At 46.1% G+C, this 19,707-nt stretch overlaps 1 protein-coding gene across 6 annotated transcripts in view; it reads right to left on the bottom strand.

Annotated features, from left to right (window-relative positions):
- The window catches only part of Rin2 (Ras and Rab interactor 2), a 214,052-nt gene that overhangs the window by 88,311 nt on the left and 106,034 nt on the right, over positions 1–19,707 (bottom strand). For 2 of the 6 annotated variants that reach the window (XM_076570776.1, XM_076570777.1), the window contains exons 1-2: positions 11,650–11,743; positions 11,415–11,507 (exon numbers count right to left, since the gene is read on the bottom strand). Coding sequence is in view for 3 of the 6 variants with exons in the window: in XM_016002985.3 (XP_015858471.1) it covers positions 11,415–11,471 (57 nt within the window). In the remaining 3 variants the exon portion in view is untranslated. Of the gene's footprint in view, positions 1–11,414; positions 11,508–11,649; positions 11,744–12,811; positions 13,116–19,707 lie in introns of those variants that run through there. The other 4 variants (XM_076570778.1, XM_016002984.3, XM_016002985.3 and 1 more) reach the window with 3 other exon arrangements.

Genomic DNA, 19,707 nt, shown 5'->3' with positions numbered 1-19,707 from the left:
CCAAGCAAGACTGCTTGAGGATGGAGGATGCAGCTCAGTTGTAGAGTGCTTGCCCAACATGCACAAAGCTGTGAATTCATCCCCAGCACCGCACAGACCAGGGGTGGTGGCGCAGCTTTGTAATCTCAGCACTCAGGAGGTGGAGGCAGGAAGTCATAAACTCAATGTCATCCTCAATACACAGTGAGTTCAAAGCCAGCCTGCACCAAATGAGGTCCCGTCTCAACAACAACAATATCATCACTATCATTAACAACAGACCACTTCTTGAAGCAACAGAGATAAAGTAATTTTAGGCTAGGCACATCCTAAAAACTCTGTTTATAAATAGTAAACCATTGCCAGACATGGTTGTTCGCATCTGTGATCACAGCGTTGTGCTCGGGAGGCTGAGGCAGGAGGCTCTCTGGGAGTTTGAGGCTAGCTGGGCTTCACAATGAGACTTTGTCAAAATAAATAAGAAGGGAGGGAGGGAGAGATAGAGAGAGAAGAGGAGGAGGAGGACAACAGCTGCCCCTTAGAGTGAGGCCATGTGCACAGCAGGCACTATCCACCATCCCACTCAATTCACATGTCTCCTTGAACACTGTGCAGCAGAGACTGCTGTTAACCCCACCTCGTGGATGAAGAAACTGAGGCTCTGAGTGTGTGAGGAGCGGTGTAGTAGGGGATGACCGACTGACCAGGCCGGGGCCGTTCCATGAAGCAGGCCGCACACAGCTCTGAGGCACTAAAGCAACCGTAGGCTCTGACTTTTGAAAAGCTGCTGTGGGACTGGAGGAGGTGGGAAAATCTCCTCAGCCCTCAGTCCTGGAGGCTGTGCAAACCCACACCACCCTCTTCCTCTCCAGCTCACCCGCCCTGCCTCTGCACATCCTCCCTGGCTGGTGGGCATTTCCTTCCCTCTGGTGATAAGAGAGGGCCAGGAGCTCTGTCCAGGGCTGAGGACTAGTCAGGAAGCCAGAAAAGCCAGGAAGTTTATTTTTCTGCTGAGAGCCTAGTGCAGTTCCTGGGAGCAGCCCTGAGCTTCCTTACAGCCTTATAGCTCCTTCCCCAGGAAGCTATCAGTCACAGCAGTTCCAGTGTCATAGGTCAGAGGTCGTTTTCGGGTGGCCTATGGGACCTTGTGCATCTTGACTCACATGGGCTTCTCCTGTTGTCCACGGTGAAGATCGTTCTAACATTTAAGTAGAAAGCTATTATATGCCAAAATAAATAAATAAATAAAATAAACAGGAAATGTACACACAAATTTAGACTTCCGGCTTCTTACAGATCACAGCACTGAGTCATTATGTTGCTGTCTTCTTTATTTTTGGAGTAGTATTTTTATATTTTAATTAATATTTACACACACCAGAGAATCATGCAATACTGCCTGCATCAGATGCAATTCTGGACCACAAGCCTGCATGCTGCCTTGTAACTAGGTGGGTGACAGCAGACCCTTGGCCTCATCTTCATTGCTTACTGAAGCCCCTGTGTTATCGTCAAAGCGGTCATTTCTGCAGTATTATGTGTCCTGAATGACCAACACGGTAAGACAAGATGTAGGTCCTGCAAGAAGCCAGGGCCCAAGGGAGAGTATGAGCTTGTCATGCAGCACACGTGACCACTCCCGACTGGATGTGTAACGCATGAACACCTCTCTGGTTAGCTTGAGGGAGCGTGCATAGGATTTTTTACCGGCTTGGCTTTTGATGACCTCGAAAACTACCAATTTCAGTAGAAATAACCCCCGTTCCCACCCATTTCCCACTAAAAGACTCATAAATGTCCCCCGGGCAGGGCTGCACTGCAATGCAGCATTTCTCCGTTGGAATCCCTCCCACTCTCGCTGTTCATTCTCACCTTCCCTTAATAAATCTGCATTTGCTTTGCTCACTCTTTGTTTTCTTATTCTTTTTGGGTAGGCGTGAAACCACAAATATGGAAGCCAATGGCTCGGGGTGCCTTGAATGCCCCTTGATCATCTAGCACACTAGTTCCTCAACTTAAACTCACCAAGAGCCAAGAAGGTAACATCCCTCTCAAACCCCTGCTCCTGCGGACGGGACCCCTCCCCTCTCGTTTGTTTGGTGCCTCGCTGTGGACTGAACTCTGTAACTGAGCCCGCAGCTCTCTATTTTTGAGGGATGCAGTTTGCTGACTGTCCTCAGTGACTCGGTCCTCTCTCCCGCCGCTTCTCTTCCACTCCACACATGGCGTTCCATGAATTTATTTTTTAATTTAATTTCTTTAATAAAATTGCCTGGGGGGTGTAGCTGAGGTGGCAGAGTGCTTGCCTATCCTACAGGAAGCCCTGGGTTTGATCCCCAATACCACATAAAGTGGGTGAGGTAGACATGTCTGAAATCCCAGCACTCAGGAGGGAAGAGGCAGGATGCTTGGAAGTTCAATGCCATCCTCGGCTACAAGGAGTTTGAGGCTCGTCTTTTCGGGGGGAGGGCTCAAGGCATGCTAAACATATGGTCTGTGGATGAAATGCACCCCAGCCGTGGGACAATCTTAAAAAAAAAAAAAAGACAGGAGTTTTCAATACTCATCCGTTGTTACCCTCCAAATACTCTGTAAAGACCAGGTGGTGGGAAACTGGGACAAAGGGGGCACCTCTGGCAACATCTGCCAGGCACACGAAGAACCACGTGCAGAGGGCCATCAGGCAGGTCTCAAATGGCTGCTGTCCTCTGAGGGAATTCGGGAAGATAGTTATACTTTGGCTTTTGGGGGTGACTTTTATAAAGGCAGCACTCTGTGTCTGTCCCCGGCTTCTCAAAGTCTTCCTCAATTCTCAACTGCATTAAGAATGGAATCTTGGGCTGGAGAGATAGCTCAGTGGTTAAGAGCACTGACTGCTCTTCCAGAGGACTCGGGTTCAATTCCCAGAAGTCACACTGCAGCTCACAACTGTCTGTGACTCCAAGATCTGATACCCTCACACAGACACACATAGAGGCAAGGCACATAAAAAAAAAAAAAAAAATGGAATCTCAACATGCTTACCTAGCTGCAAAACTGGCCCCGCCTCCCTCCTCTCTTCATTGTCTGCTGCCCTGACTCCTGGTTCTATGCAGAGCCTCTGAGGCTGCTGCTCCAGGACCCAGCATTGCCGCTGCACTGTTTGGAAAGGCTCTTCTGTATCTTTACTCCCACACAGTTCAACCTTCCTTTCGGCTCCCCAAGGGGGCTTCCCAGCACCCACACAGGGAGCTCTGCACCCCCTCCCATTCCCCAAGGTTTCTCTGTTATGAACTTCCCAGGTACTGCACACGGCCATCTTGGGTGCTGATTCCCTTCCGGGAGGATACCTGAATCCTGCATGTAAACATATGCGCATATGGTCTGCACATCCTCCACTCACCCAGCCAATTTACTGAAAACTTGAGGGTACAGACCACTGATTAGCCAAGCTATGCAGCATCAAGTCAGTGAGAAAATCTCTGACAAGGTGCTAAACATATGAGTACACTTTCTTCCTGTCATCTCCTTTGCTTCCAGAAGGCCTGATGCAGACCCAGCTAGAGAAACCTCAGGCAAGGATTATCTCCTAATTTACAGTACATTAGAATCTCTCAAGCCCAGCACTACTAAAGTTTAGGGTTGGTTTACTGGTCCTGTGTACTGTAGGGAGTTTGGCAGTACTTCTGGCCTCTGACCACTAGAGGCCAGTAGCTCCCCCATGCAAGTGGTAGCTGCCAAGACTATCGCAGGAGACCAAGAGGTCAAGACTGAACCAGCTGACCTGCACCTTCAAGACTCTGAGATAAGCCGTGACTCCGGAAACACAGAAAGCAAGAATGAGAATTTCCCCCACATAACTAACACAGAGAGAGAGCAATCACAGATTACCCAGGCCGCTAGAGCACAGGTCTGACACAAGACAGAAACCGAGACAGTCACACCACACACACACTAAATGGCCCCTTCTCCCGACACAGAAGTGTGTTCACGGCAGAGGGTCGGACAGCAGCAGGAACACCACGACTTCCATAGCCATGGGTTGATATCTTCAGAGTACACACTGGAACCGATTCATTTTACAGCCCAGGCAGGAAGGTGACAGACATCACTCCCTTTTCCAAAGGGGAAGGTGAACCTCGGTCTTCCATCTGCCTCTCTCTCTCACTCCCTTCCTTCTTTCCTGGTCCTGAATCTGTGAGCTCACTGTGTCCCGTTGTCTCACCTTCACAAGTAACTTAGATCTCACAGGTTCTACTGCCATACCTGTCTTAGCCTTGATGTTTAGTTTTTGAGACTGGGTCTACATTACCCAGGCTGTTCTTGTACGCATGTGCTCAAGTGAGTGACCCTTTTGCTAGGATTAGGTATTTGTCAGCAGGCACTTCAAGGCTTTTGTTTATGAAGTCCCCTGAAGCATTCGTGGAGATCAGCAGGCAACATTCAGTTTCAGACACCACTGGCCGCGGTGTGCTGGAAATGGTCCTTCAAACCACTCCCCAGTACACTCACTGCTGGAGAGGCACATCCTGGGGGCTAACCTGGGATCTAAAGGCTTTGGAACCACTGGTGAGAGGCCTGTCTGTACACCTAAAAAGTGTCATCTCCAGAGAAGGCCACTGTCCCTGTGACTGCTCCCTATGGAATTTCTGGGGTGGGCAATCCAGAAAAACTGAAAATCCAGTCAGATTGCCAGAGCCATGTGGGGTGGAAGTACCAGGGTCTCAGGGGTGTTGGAGTCAAAGCCCAGAACACTGGGAAGAAAAAAAAAATAAAGGAGTCCAGTGACCCTGTGTGATCTAACTCGAGGTTTATGCTTAAGCAGAAGGTAAGTGGTTTGTGAGACTACACCGTCACGCTCAAGATGTGGTTGTCCCCATCCCTGAAACTTCACTGTCTCAGATCCCCCGGTCAGAACTGTGTGAATTTTCCCCAGTTGGCTGGCATCAGGCTTCATCCTTGTTTTTCTCCAAGCACAAGATTCCTTGGGTAACACCAATTTCTTGGGGTCCATTGTCTCAGCGGTTTAATAGCTGAAGAGAAGGGCCCACCTGTCTCCCTTAGGCTGCCTTTTCTCTTGCCAGGATGGTTATATACCTCGGGGCAGAGTCAGGCCAGGCTGACCCCCATGCTCTACAATCTCTAGCTCTAGGCTGTTTCCCCACCTGTAAAGGAGATATTTAGGCCAGAAAAACATTGAGTCTTTGCTGCCCAGTGTGGCAGCCACTAGCCATGTATGGCTGCTGAGCACTCAAGATGTAGCTGATACAAACTGAAACATGCTTGCATATAAAACACAAAGTGGATTCTTAAAACGTATTTTGGCACATAATTCAGAATGACATGCTGTATCTGGTAAAATAAACTACTGCCAATTAAAAAATAAAGTACAAAAATGAAAAAATTCTTAATAATTTTTATTTTCATGAGATATTATAAATACACAGAGCCAAATAAAGTTGTTTTTTGTGATTAACTTTACTTGTGTGTGTGTGTTTTTTAATTAACAAAAACACAACAAAAACAAACATTTTTCATGTGGCTCCAGAAAATCTTAAATTACATCTGTAGCTTGCATATGTTTCCATGGGACAATGATATTCTACCAGCCACTGTCTGTGAAAAAAAAAATTATGGAAAGCAGAAACCAAATACAAAGCTTTGCAATATCACAAGTAAACTGTTGCTCTGACTAAATTTCTAATCACCATTGTTTCTACCACAAGGTATTTTGGTGTGTTTGGCGACACCATATGATGCCATCTATTCACATTCTAAGGGACATGCAAGGAGGTCAAAGAGACAGCGACACTCTTCTCTATGGCTTTTAATAGTCCACATATCCACAAAAGGATCTGCTCAATCAAATTTTGGTTAAAATGGGATTTGGAGTTCTATCTGTCATTTTAATCCCTCTGTCGTATCTTTCCACTATTATGCAACAGTGAATTGTCTTTGCTTGTGCATGTGGAGAAATGGACTGCTATACAAAGGCAATTCTGAGAACGCAAATGCAGGGAGAGCCTCTGAGGTCCAAGCTGCAGTGAGGCTGGTCCAGTTCTGGATGACTAAGGGTTTGCTCTGTAGACGGGATTCCTGAAGACTGAATACCATCTCAGGTGTCCAGGAAAGACTGCCAGTCAAGGGGACTCAGTTGAGATTGTAGTGGGTATCCATTCCAGCTTTGATCTGGAAGTTCCAACCCGCATTGAACTGTCACGCCTACAAGGCAGGGCCAAGGGAGGCACCTGGAGACCTGAGATCTGGATGGGCCAGCGCTCTCTCTGTTCCTGGACCCTTGGCGGTGGAGGTTGACTGAGCAGAGCTCCAGAGAACACCGCTGGACTGCGATACACCTTCCCCAGACCCTGAGACCTACCTATACCTTTTTTGTAAGCTACCCACTAAATAAATCTTCCTTTTAACTACGTGGAGTGGCCTTAATAATTTCACCAATATGAGATGAAGAGAATCAATCAGCCACTTGGTAGAGCCAGACTTCAGCCAAAGCATCCCCATCCTTTACCATGCCAGAGTGCTCCCCTGGGGCTTCTCTGACATGTAACTGCAGGGTTTCCATTTCTAACAGATAAGCACAGCTCACCATCTTGTTTAACCTGTACAAACCAAGCACACTGAAGGGCCTCTGAAATGGAGTCTCTGCAGTGATTAGGGCCCTTGAATGAAGCCAGCTGAGGATGAGGATGGAACTCAGAGTCTTAAGCGTGCTAGGTAAGTCTACCAATGTGCCACACTTCCAAGGATTCTCAGCTGGTTTGTGATGGGTTCAGGGATGCCTGAAAGGCCAAAGCACTTGTGAGGCAAAGGTGAGCAGGGTCTCTGTGATCCAAACACATTTATTCCTGGTTAACTAAGATCAACTTTCACCTTGTCCCTTAGGCTCAGGCAGGTGAGAAAGTCCCACTTTGTATGGGGAAACTACACACAAGTCCAGGCAGGCGAGGGTGGGCCAGCCAAGGAAGCTCAAAGGCATTCCTATACACGTGGGTGGTATGTGCTGGTCACCTGGCATCATCCTCCACTATGTGAGTAAAGAACTTCCTCTGAAGGGCTGAGTCACAATGACAAAAGAACAGGAAAAACTTCTTCTGATGGAACTGAAGTTGTGGATTGAAGTTGAAATCCTGGAACTATATTGGGACCACAGCTATGCCTTTCTTCATACCATTTCTACATGTGCACATACAGGCTTGTGTGTATGTGTGTGTGAACTTGGAGGTCAGGGGATAGTCGGCCTTGGATGTTGTTCCTTAGGTACCTTCCCCTTTTTTGTCTCGAGGCAGGATCTTTCACTGGCCTGAAACTTTTTCAAATAAGATAAGTTATCTGGCCGTGAACTCTAGGGCCCTACCTGTCTGTGCCTCCCATCTTGCCATCCCTGGAATTACAAGTGTGGGACACTGCACTCAGCTTTCTATCTGGTTCTGGGGATTGAACAAATGCATGTGAGGCAAGTGCTTTATCCACCAAGGCATCCACCAGGCTCCCCCGACCCAGGCCCAGGCCCTTCACACACTCACACACACCCCATTTCTACTTCGATTTTATCTTCAGATAAAAGTGAAGGCAGAACCCCACTCACTCAGCCTGTGTGAGCTCTGCTACCAGTGGGTAAAGTGGTTCTACTCAGCCTGAACGGATAGCTCAGAGGCAGAGGGGGTGGGACAGGTGGGACAGGTGGTACGAGGGCAAACCTTAGAGACCGGCAGTCAAAGGTTTGGCCTTAGACACAAGCTGCTGCGGCAGAACAGGTGATAGAGAGTTGAGGAAAAGGCAGCTACAACCCGAGAGTGTGAAGGTAAAACCTGCTGACTTGATCTGAAGCAGGTAACTTAGATCGACAAATTGTGTTTGGTGGTAGTGTAGCTGGATGGTGAGCATCATCCATGACATCTACTCATGAAAGAATGAGGTCCTAAGCAGATGGTAGATATAGTAGAAGAAGGGTATGGACTTGGGAGACCTGTAAAATATCTGTCAGTACTGGGTCCCTGAATTGGGTAGGGGCAGTTTGGAGGAAAAGGTCCAGGAAAAGAAGGGGTCATGATGACTGAGCATCCATGGTCCTAAGTGAGGTCCAGCTGGAAGAAGACTTTCTTATATAACTCTTTCATCTTATATAAACTCATTCATCCAATTCACCCTTCAAATCTGGTGGTAGTCGGTGTACAGATCTGTTACAGATATACTACAGATATCTGGTTATTCTGTCTAGGGCTCCATGTCTCTCCATCTCCCCATGTTTTCACAGTGACCTTATAGAGCAGGAAGACAGTATTTGTCACAGGTAGCTAAGGAAAATTAATCACGGTGCTGTAAACAACTGGAAAACATGTGTGTCCAGCATAGGATTTATGTGGCTTCCAGGATGTGACCCTACAGGAACAATGACCTAGGGCATCCACAGTTATTCCAGGACAGACCATCTGGGCCTTTTCCACGTGCCTCATGTTCTCTAAGCTAAGTTGCTTCCTAAGCCAGGACACATGAGGAACCACAAATCAAAGCTTGACACTGGTGGTCAGCAGCTCTGGCTGAGAGCCCATGCTGGATAGGGCGAGTTGTGATGAAGAAGAGGTTGCTGAGTGTCTTTCAATGACTGAGCTGTACAAAACCACAGAGCACCAATAAACCATGAAGGATGATAAGCCTAATGTGGAATTTAGCTAAGGACCAAGAATCTTCATCCTTTACCATGTCTATGGAGAAGTGCTTTACCACTGTATAAGCGCCATTCTGAAATTTAGGTCCACCCCTACCTTCCAATCTCAGCTGTCAAGTAAACATTCACTTCCTTAACAGCGATTTCTCTGGAACCCCAGGGTAGGCTGCCTATTCTCAGAGGCCCCATTTACTTCTCATTCCAAGGACTGCCTTCTTCATGACTGATAATACTCTGTCTGGAGATGTGCTGATTTTGGTAGTTATCTTTCTTTGCTACCAGACTAAAAGTTCCGTGAAGTCAGGAATGGCTTTTGGTTTTTCCCCAGCTGGCCTGGGTCAGAGCTTGGTGGAATCATTCGTGTTTAAAAGACATAGCTCCAAATAAAACATGAGGCATAACCGGAAGAGGCCATGGGGAGCATATCATATGGGCCACTGGATTCCAGCTTGTTATTAATAAATGTTCAGAAGGCATTACTTTATCCATGCAGATAACTTCACGACTAAGGCTGGTGAAGAACACAGGCCAACAGTGTGTGTCAACATGAGGAAAGGGGAAAAAAAAACTACATAAAAGTGACTCATTTACACAAACATCTAACTTAGAGAAAGTATATAATTTAAGTTGTGTCAAAAATAATAATAAATGGCTCAGACATCTTTGCTAGAATTTCCCAAAGCATCTGACCCAGGAGAGGTAAAGAACCAGGACTCCCAGTGTGCTTAGCTACCTTTCATTTCTTCCCTGGCTTATTCCTTCATATAACATCAGGCAGTATTACCAGCCAATTGCTGTGCCTGCTTCTCCACTGAAAATTAAAAGTAAAAACCACTACATTCCCAGGGCTGAAAACAAACAAACAAACAACCGACCAAAGCCAACTTTAAGACGGACAGTTCATTGGGTCCAACAGGACATCTTCCTCAGAGATTTTCAAACGCAGTTTTGACCACACTCTATTTCCTTCTTCCGCCTTGACTTTGAAGTCTAACTACTATGTAAGCTATGATTCCACAGGGCTCCCTGTACATCCCAAGATGGTAATTAAGGACTAGCCAATATTTAGGCTAATTTAGGCAATGCTTTGGGATAAAGCAGGGCTTGAGAGACGGTGCCTCTGCAAACATATCTCAGTGTAAGATACAATCTAGAGTTCTGGGGTTCGGCTCCAGGTCCCCAAGAGACTACAAGACTCACCTCCTCCCATCTGTCGTCTCATGTGGGTCTGATGAAAGCTGAGGAAACCAGTTGAGGATTGAGATTACTTATGCGGACATAGCTTAACTACCTGGACTGAGGACGGAGGTCATTTGTGCCAATATAACTTAAATCTTCTAGGATCTTCTTGCCCATAGAGTCAAGGCAATAAACCAATAAATAGCTTTTCTATTTGCTGCAGGAAATCCTAACAGTTGGCTCACTTGGGAGAACAGCTTGCTTTTCAATGATTTACTTAACAAGATTCCCCTCAAGAGCCTCTGTCCACCAATTCTGGGGTGCTACCTACCAAGCTTTGCTAAAATCCGATGGCACTCTGTCTTGAAAACGGTGGCTTAGAGGACTTGGGACTTGACATTCAAACCCTATCAATACACTGTCCTGTGGTCCCTCTCCTAGACACCAATACTATTGTCCTGGTGGTGCCCTCACTTCAGCAATAAACCCAGCTTTGCTCCAGCAACAAGACTTTCAGTGGGATTTTTCTACAGTCAGTCTTTGACATGGTATCAGTCACAATCTCTTTGGAAACAGGGAACACAGATAGAGCAAATACCTCCTTATTAACACTTGAGGGCTTTAGAATTACTAAACATAAGCACTTTTTCCCCTCGGTAATAAAGCGATAAAGTTTCTTTGGTGTTCCTCCTCTGGGGACAAGGGCCATTGTTTGGAACACCTGACTATAATACATTTCAAGTGTGTACATTTAATCTTCTTTATTCTGCTTTTTTCAGGGAGGGGACCATGATTCAGGATTTTGCAAAAGAAATTTGCATTTATTTGACGGTGTAAGTAAACAAGTCAAAAAGCCACAAAAGGGAAACTAATTTGCAAGTTAAAATTAGAAATGATGATCTAATTTTAAATATATAAACTCTCTCTTTTTCTCTCTCTCTATATATATGTATATATACATATATATGTATATATATGCACACACATATATGTATATAATATATATAAAATACTCTTTTAAAATCTTCCCTCATTAAGCCAGAAAGTTTCTTTGGCCCCAGCAATGCCCACATGATACAGAAAAGTTGTATGGTTTGAATCTTGTCTTACCCTTGCCCCACCATAGGAAACCTTTGGGTGTTTGGAAAAACACACCAGGAACTAATATTTAATCAGCCTATGGTGAGGTCCAGGAATCGTTTGTGTTTTTGGTTTGGTTTTCTTTTTCTTCTACACTTTAATGACTCAGTCAGGCGAATACACTGGTCTCACACCATTAGTTTTCTGGAAAGCAAAGTCCAGCTTTCATCCTAAAATTGCCCAGCTGAAAAAGCCGGGACAGCTCACCAGTACAGAGTCCCTCCAGGGTCCTGCTGTGGCATCTCTACCCCAGCCCCAGCTAGTGAGGAAGTGTTAACTCACAAAAGCCCCGGCCGGCCGGCTGTAAACACCAACCCTGCTCACAGGCAAGCTCCCCTGGCCCCAGCTGGCTCAGCCAGCAGGCTTCCAAGCCTGCAGTTTCGGGTGCCTGCAGCTCCCCAGGCATCCACGCAGAGGAAGCAGAGATGCGATCCCAAATCCGGCTTCCTTTTACCTTAAAGAAACTTCCTCGCTTGTCCAGACTGCGGGCGCCCATGGTCCAAGCTGACATTTCCCCCAGCGAGGTTCTACTGCGCGCCCGGGACTCCTGAAGGTAGAGACATTTTCAATGGTTAGTCCAGCCTGTAGGAAATTCCTTTCTAAGCCACAGAACACTCACAACAACAGTCCTGCCAAGATCTTTTTCCGTCAACAACATTGTGCCATTTATTTCCCACCAAAGCCCTTACATCTCCTTTCAGCCCGGTTTCCTGCCGCAGCCAGCACTCTTCCTAGACGGTGCCCCACCTCGCTGCCCCACCCCCTCTGCCAGCAGCTGACGTCGAAGGTCCTTAGGACTCCAGGGAGCATAATGATGGCTTTGTGTGTTTGCTTGACCCCATGCTGAAGTCCAAAAGGAACCAATATTAGTTGTCCCCATAATCTGCTCTGAAAGTTTATAGATTTCATATGGCAGATGACAGAAGAATGGAGTTCTCTATGTCCCAGGAAATCCTGCTGTTAGGGGGTGAGGTCAGCATTCCCTCAGTTAGCTCTCCTCCCGGGCAAGCAAGGTCAGCAGAAGGGCACTAGGGAGAAATCCCTCTGTTTTCCCCCTTAGAAGCCAGTGGGGTTGGATGCAGCCCAGAGAGTCACTGTTTACAGAGCTCATTTGTGTAAAAGGACGCATGTAAACAGCTCTGATCACCCAGGGGCTTGGGGGTTGGGCTCACTTTGGAACTCAGAGGAAAATTTAAAGGCAGGATAACAGCATGGTCCTGAATCATCACCAAGACTATCTTGCTTGGAATTTCCCCTCCTAGACCACAGCACAGAAACCAGTAATAGCCACACATAAACTACAAACTCTTCCACCTTCGCTTCTAAGTTAAATGGGTACACACACCTGGTGCAATAGACCCGGCTGAGACAGGTGTGCACTGAGGTGGCAAAGGAAGTCCCCAAAAGCTTTACTTATCCAGTGAAACTGTACAGGTTTAAACAGAGAACAATGAAGTGTTCTCTCCACCCCCTCCCCCTTCTCCCCGGCTTCCCTCTCCCTCTCAACCGTACACCGACATCCCTACTTGCTATAACATGCACAGGCCAGAGCACACTGCAGACATGAACAACACAGGAAGGAGGAAGTGAAACATCACTTGAATCATTAGGGAATATTAAAAGTGGTTGGGCTGCAGGCATGAGGTGGGGAGGTACCAAAGCCGGGGGGACAGAGCCAAGAGTCAGACACTGAACGGTGAGGCCGGTGTTAGTGGTGGTCTAGTAAGGGGAAAAGCAAAGTCTACCACGGAGCAATGCACAGGTGTGGAAGCGAGAATCTTTGCAGAGACTCCTCTGGCCCCAAACTGCCTCTCTACTCACACCCACAGTGAGCTGTTTGGTTGGACTCACGTGTAATCTCGTCTAGGAAAACATCTCTCCCATACCCAGCCTTCCTTCCAAAACCTCCTCTAGTGGAGGTGTTGCTACATGTCTTGGTCACTTGAAGTCTCTCCTGAACTCTGTTCCATTTGTGACCCTGCTAGGATGAAGGCCAGTGTTCCAAAACCCTCCTGGAGAGGTGGCAAGCTTCATGGCAATCCCGCTGACTCCAGAGGTCCAGGTTCCCGGCTCAGCATCTAAGTGGGAGCCCAGCTCCAAGGCTTCTGAAGTCCATCCTTATTAGCGACGTCCACAGACTGGCATCACTCCAGAGGGAAAACACAGCGCTGTGTTCAGAACTGGAGCGGGATAGGAACCTTGGGCAGCAGACGATTAACTGTTGAGACCCAGAGACACAGGCACTTTAACAAAGTGTACACTTTAAACAAACCTGAGGCCTGTCATCTTTTTTTCTTCTGGACGTTTTCCTGGCAGGAGATTCCACATAGCCTGGCAATTCAGGAATTGCTAAGAGAGAGCCAAGACTTCATTCCTCATCCAGAACAGTTTCTTTGTTCGGCTCCAGGGTTTTCCATCTACAAACCTTTGCTGATGAGGTAAAGCACACAAGGAATTTTGCTTTTGGCAATGAAGTCGTCAGAACCCCTGAAGTCCACTGCTGGTTTAATTAGCTGCTGATACCTGAATACACCTGTACCTCAGGCAGTCCAGATTAAACATCCAGCTGGATTCTGTGGAGCTGGCAGATTGTTCTGTTTCTTTAAAGGATGAAGGTGATGTTCTTTCTTATTTGTAATGCTTCTCCAAGGCAAAACATCTTGACAAGTGCCACAGCAGGTACATGTCACATAACGGGAGATAGGGACGGTACCACAGTCGACCCAGACTAGGCTGTGCATGTATGTGCACAGATGTGTATATGGCTTTTGGTGCCTGGAAGTTTTAGTTCATTCAATGCAATGGTTTTCTTCCCAACCCTTAATTTTTCCAATACCTTGTCTCAACATCCATAGCACAATATCGAGGTGACTGGAGTCAAGTTTCCCCGCTTTTCAGCTCCCATTCTTCCTGGAGATATCATCCAGCAGGGGGATCCCCAAACTACCCAGTTACAGCTGGACAACAAAACAAAACTGTACCGTAGCTTGAGACACAATAAAGTTCCTCCCGATTTGGACTGCTGAAGACCTTGCCTGGTTTCTGTGAAGGGTAAGTCATCAGATTCTTGACAAATGAGCCCCGTCTGTCTAGTGTTCCCTCTTTGCAGACACCACCAAAAACTAGCAAAAAGCCACTGCGGCAGTTTGGAGTAGCCAGGCCTTTCCATCAGTCACTGAGAGGATGTAAATGGAGCGACAGTCGGAGACAGAGGACAAAGGCAGGAAGCAGGTGTTCCTCAATCTCCCACCCCGGGCTGGCCCTCTACAGTTGGCCTCTGTGGCTTTCCAGGTGGTTCTGTGAGTGACTTCTGAGGTACTGAAGGTCTGCTCTTGAAAGTGCAAACGACACCCCTGTCCTCTGGCTGGGTGCCAGCTGTCCTGGCAGCCTGCTGAACAAGAGTGCTGCTCCAAGTCCTAGGAGGCCCCTGGGCAGGCACTGAGGCCACCACTTCTGCCTGGGCATGGCCACAGGCCGGCCTCTGTGAAGTTAAATGCAGAGACAAAGGCAGAGAGAGGTTCTGGTGTATGGCTGGCTGATTAATGGAGCTCTTCAGTCCAGCACGCTTCCATCTTTTGGGCTGCCTTGCTGGGCGGCAGATCTGGGAAAGGCCTGGAGCCTGCAGTCATGTATTGTTTAAGGACTATATGGGGTATGTTCTGTGTGAGCATCATACACGGTCCAAACACAAACGAAGATGACTCCTGAATCACATGGTGCCACAGCCCAGGGGACCACAGCGCTATGCTTGGTCTGTTGCTGACAGAAATGCTGCTGTGTGGCATCTGAGCTATTGAGAGGCAGGCATTTCCCTTCCATGCCTCTCTTTTCCCTTCCTCTTAACTTATCCAAAATGCATCCTCTCTATTTGAAAAAAATAAGAGGATGTTTATGGTATACAATATGTTTTTTAAATCTGTAAACACTATGAATAGCTAACTCATGCCAACTGGCATGTCTGTCAGCTTGTGCTTGTTTATTTGGGACAACACTTAAAAGTCGCAGCAGAGTTCAAACTTTATTTCCCAAGACAGGATCTATGTGATGTAGAACCTGCTATATAGATCAGGCTGGTCTCGAACTCACAAAGATCCATCTACTTCCACCTCCTGAGTGCTGGGATTAGAGGCACGTACCACCATTCCCAGCAAATACACATTATTATTAATTACAGTCATTGTGTTGTACAATAGATCTTCCAGATTTGTCTCTCTTGTCTGACTGAAATTTTGTAGGCTTTGCTCAACCTCACCCTAATCCTGTCTCCTCTGCTATTTATTTGCTTTAGGTCACGAGTGCAAACCCCACCAAAGAACAGCAGATGCAACAGGTGGGAATCTATCACTCACAGTCAAGACTAAAACAAACAATTCAGGGGCTAGGGAGATGGTCCAGTGGTTAAGAATACTTGTTCTTGCAGAGGACCTGGCTTCGATTCCCAACACACACACAGCAGATTACAACCGTCTTTAACTCTAGTTCCAGGACACACATGATACAGACATCAGACATACATGTGAGCAAAACACTCTTACATATAAAATAAAATAAATCTTAAAAAAAAAAAACAAAAAAGAAAGACAGAGAGGAAGGAAGGAAGGAAGGAAGGAAGGAAGGAAGGAAGGAAGGAAGGAAGGAAGGAAGAAAAGAAAGGAAGAAAACACATAACTTTGCAAGCCCTGAGTTCCTACCCCCAGATCTAATCATAAACAAAAATTTCTACTCAATACTTTTCTTTTAGTAGCTGAGTGAAGCATAATAACTTGGTTTATCTTAGTAAATAAGATCTCATTATTATAATTATTTACTGCTGAATGACTCAGAATGACTCAGCCCAGGGGACCAGTTAGGCTAAGTCCAAACCTGACCAAGGTCCCCTGCCCCCGCGCCCCCCCCCCCCCCCCCCCCGCTGGCCCTTTAAACAGCTCCTGCTGTGGTGGGCCTTTCTCCCCTGGCTTTTGTCTTCTTTGAGAGCATGGGAGCTCCTGTCTATGTCCTGGAAAGGTCTCTGAGCATTTCCATAACTGCCTTCATATTGCCAGGGATTTTTCAAGTTGGACAGGAAAATGTTATTCCAGATTCTGGTTCAACAATTCAAGTTATGTGGATTCAAAAACAGTTTTCAGTGTTTTATCTTTCACTCAGCAGTTAAACAACTTCTTCTTCTTTTTTTCTTTCTTTTTTGGAGACAGGGTTTCTCTGTATAGCCCTGGCTGTCCCGAAACTCTATAGACCAGGCTGGCCTCCAACTCAGAGGTCCACCTGCCTCTGCCTCCCAAGTACTGGGATTAAAGGCATGTGCTGCCACCGCCCAGCTTTCAAACTTGTTTTATTTTATTTTATTTTTTATTTTTATTTTTTAAGAAAAGCTGTATCTTTTGTTTTGTTTTAAGACAGGCTCTCCCACTATAGCCCTGGTTGGCACTGAACTCTCAATTTTCCTGCTCCAGCCTCTTAAGCAATGAGATTACAAGTGTTCATCATCATACCCAGCTCTTACATGGTTTTGAGATCATGAAGATTTTTCATTTACAAGAGAAACAGGGGCCGGAGAGGTGGCTCACTGGTTAAGAGGGCTTACAGCTCTTGTAGAGGACCTGGGTTTGATTCCCAGCAGCCACATGGTGGCTCACATCCACCTGTGACTCAGGTCCCTCGGGGGAGCTGATGCCCTCTTCTGACCCCCATGGGCTCCTTCACAAACATGGTGCACACACATAGTAGTCACAGACACACAACCGGCAGGAGTAAGCACTTTCCTTTTACTGTGTGGATTTTAGGGATCCAACTCCGGTCATCAGGATTGGCAACAGTCACCTTTACCCGCTGAGCCATACTGTCCCAGGAAATGATATATTTTTAAAGACAGACCTTGTGGGGGGGAGAACTATGTATGTATACTGTAGTAGCAATCTTACACCATGCCCCATTTTAGAAGTGTTGGTGGAGAACATCTCTGACACACTGTCCTCATTCCAGCATGGCCACAGCTCTGAGTGTTTTAGACAGCATACAAGTTCTTCTGTTTACCAGAGCTCATGCTGGCTTCTCTTACTTCTGTGCTGGGTGTGACCACCCTGACACCAGGGCACACCCAGAGGAGACCATAACCTGCATCTTGTATCTGATGTGCCACCTGAGTGAATCTGCCCACCACCTCCCCTCTGCTGAGTGTCCCCGGACGGACACTGACTCAGGCCAGTAACCAACTAGTGGCTCTCAGATGAGTAAGCTCTTCTGCTGAGGAGCTGGAGAGGCACACAGTAGGCACTTACACTAGAAAGCTGGATTTGACACATGTAGCAGCTCATGTAGCATGGGAAGCAGAGATCTGGAGCACGGGGAGAAAGTAGCATGAATGGATATAAGAGTCCAACAGAGATCTGGAGCATGAGGAGAACGTAGCATAAATGGATATAAAAGTCTGGCAGAGATCCAGAGTATGGGGAGAATGTAGCATGAATGGATATAAGAGTCCAACAGGGATCTGGAGCATGGGGAGAACATAGCATGAATGGATATAAGAGGCCCCTGGACGATAGGGGCAAGATGTGCACCTGAGTCTTGAGCAGTCCGATAGATTCATATTCTTTGGCTTGAGAAGCCACAGGGGACTGAGGCAACCATGGCTTCTCAGAAACAGGATGAAGTTGAGGATGTTATTCTCAAGACAGGTCTTTAGTGCAAAGATGTTAGAATAAACTAACCAAGGCTCTGGGACAGAAAAAGGCCCCTTGACAAGAACAGCATATGATGACACCTTTGATGAAGATTTCATCAGAGCCCTGGTCAGTACCTGCTCTTCTGTATGACTGCAAATGCAAGGAGACCTGCATGCGTTCATCCTCATTGTCCTCCTCCTCCCCCCGTCCCACCCACCCTTTCTCTACCTCTCCTCTACCACCCTGCTCTCTCTTGGTTCAGAATTAGATCATAGGATGCAGTCACGGACATTGGAAGATGTTTTTGCCCTGCTTTTTAAAATCTGGTCTTTGTGACCCCTGAGGAAGTTTCAACTCCATGTTTAATAAACACAAATATTTTCACTGGAATGATCCCAATACCAATCATTTCATACAGTAAATATTTTCTAGAGCAAACTACATTAGGTCATTTTAATTACTTGGCTAATTTTTCTATACAGTACAGTTAACATGCTTAACATCCCTCTTCAGTTCTAAAATTTAGTTCTTGCATCATTTTCCTCTTTTTAATGTCAATTGTTAAACTATTGAAGAATATATTTTATTCTGTTTGTTGTTGTTGTTGTTGTTGTTGTGTTTTTGTGTAGTGCTGGATATTGAATCCAGGGCCTAATGCCTGCTTGCTAAGTGTTTAGTCACTGGGCTGCACCTCCAGCTTTCTTATGTTTTACATGCTTAATAGTTTTTACTTCCATGCATAGGTCTATGATCCATATCAAACTGGCTCTTGTGCAGGATATGAAGTATAGAAAGTTGAGAGGATTTTTCCAGACAGAAATTCATTTAAATTTAAAAATTAAAGAGAATAATTTTAAGGACAAAGTACTCTTTATTCTTTAATATTTTTATCTTATTTACTAACAGCTTTATTATTTATAAAAAGTAATGAACAGATTGAGTTTAATACATAAAAGTGTCCTGCATCACTGGGAATGGTGATGCACACATTTTCCCAGCATTTGAGAGACTGAAGCTAGAGGAACCAGAGTCCAAGTTCAGCCTAGCCTACGTAACTATACCCCAACCCCCCCCCCAAAATGTCCTGAGTCAAAACATAACTCCTTTTTTGAAGGCTTGTTATTTAGCTGGTGGTGCTATTGAAAGGTGATTAGATCATGAAGACACTAATCTCATTAATGCAATTCACAGCTGAATGGAGTATCAAGAGGTGGGGCCTGGTTGGAGGGTAGAGCTTATCTCTAGCTCACCCCCTCCTCTCTCTCTGCTTCCTGGCTGCCGGGAGGTGAGCAGCCAATCTCTCTGATGCTCTTCTGCCACGATGTTCTATAGTGCCATGGGCCTAAAGAGAAAGGGGCTTCCCTCTTTGAAAATCATTTAAATTTTGGCAGAGCAACAAAAAGTCACGTGATTGCTGCCTCCTCCTCTGTCTCCTCCTCCTTGCTAACTGGATCCAAGGTCTGTGAAAATAAACTTTCACCAACCCACACACTCCACCCACTTTCTTCTTTTTCTACTGTGTGTATTGAGGATTTAACAAAACTGGAAATCTATCATTAAGACATTTATTCTCCCCTTTAAATCAGTAAAGTGCTGAAAAATGTTCAGCAACTGCCTTGCTGGGGACTCAAAGCCCCAAGTTTTAACATTTGCTTGTTTTGTGGTATAAATACTGCTACCATAGCTGACTCTAACCTTCCAAAATGACTTCAACAGACTGGCAAAAGACACAGGAATTTAATAATCAGCTCTGGCGAGCAGGCAGAACCAAAACCAGTGCACCATTGCACTTCGCTCACCAAGTCTAGGCCACAAAGTCTCTGAAGAGGTTTCATAATTTGATTCTTCAGACACTGAAGTAGTAAACTATAGCAAATGTCGGAAATTAGATCCGAAGACTGAGACCATGCTTGATCCACAAATCATGTATTTGTCACCAGTTGGACACAACTGCTTCTGGCTATTATCCTAACCAAGTTAAATGGTGCCATTAGGATGCTTTAAGGAATTCATGTGTTTAGTCTGTTATCTTAGGCTTTGTGAGCTCCATTTTCTTAGAGGTTAGACAGGAAGACAATGGGAAGC

This window comes from Peromyscus maniculatus, chromosome 4 (assembly GCF_049852395.1).
Source record: "Peromyscus maniculatus bairdii isolate BWxNUB_F1_BW_parent chromosome 4, HU_Pman_BW_mat_3.1, whole genome shotgun sequence".
In the NCBI taxonomy this organism is placed as follows: domain Eukaryota; kingdom Metazoa; phylum Chordata; class Mammalia; order Rodentia; family Cricetidae; genus Peromyscus; species Peromyscus maniculatus.
Note: the sequence above shows the minus strand (reverse complement) of the source record. Positions and strands in the feature narration are given on the sequence as shown.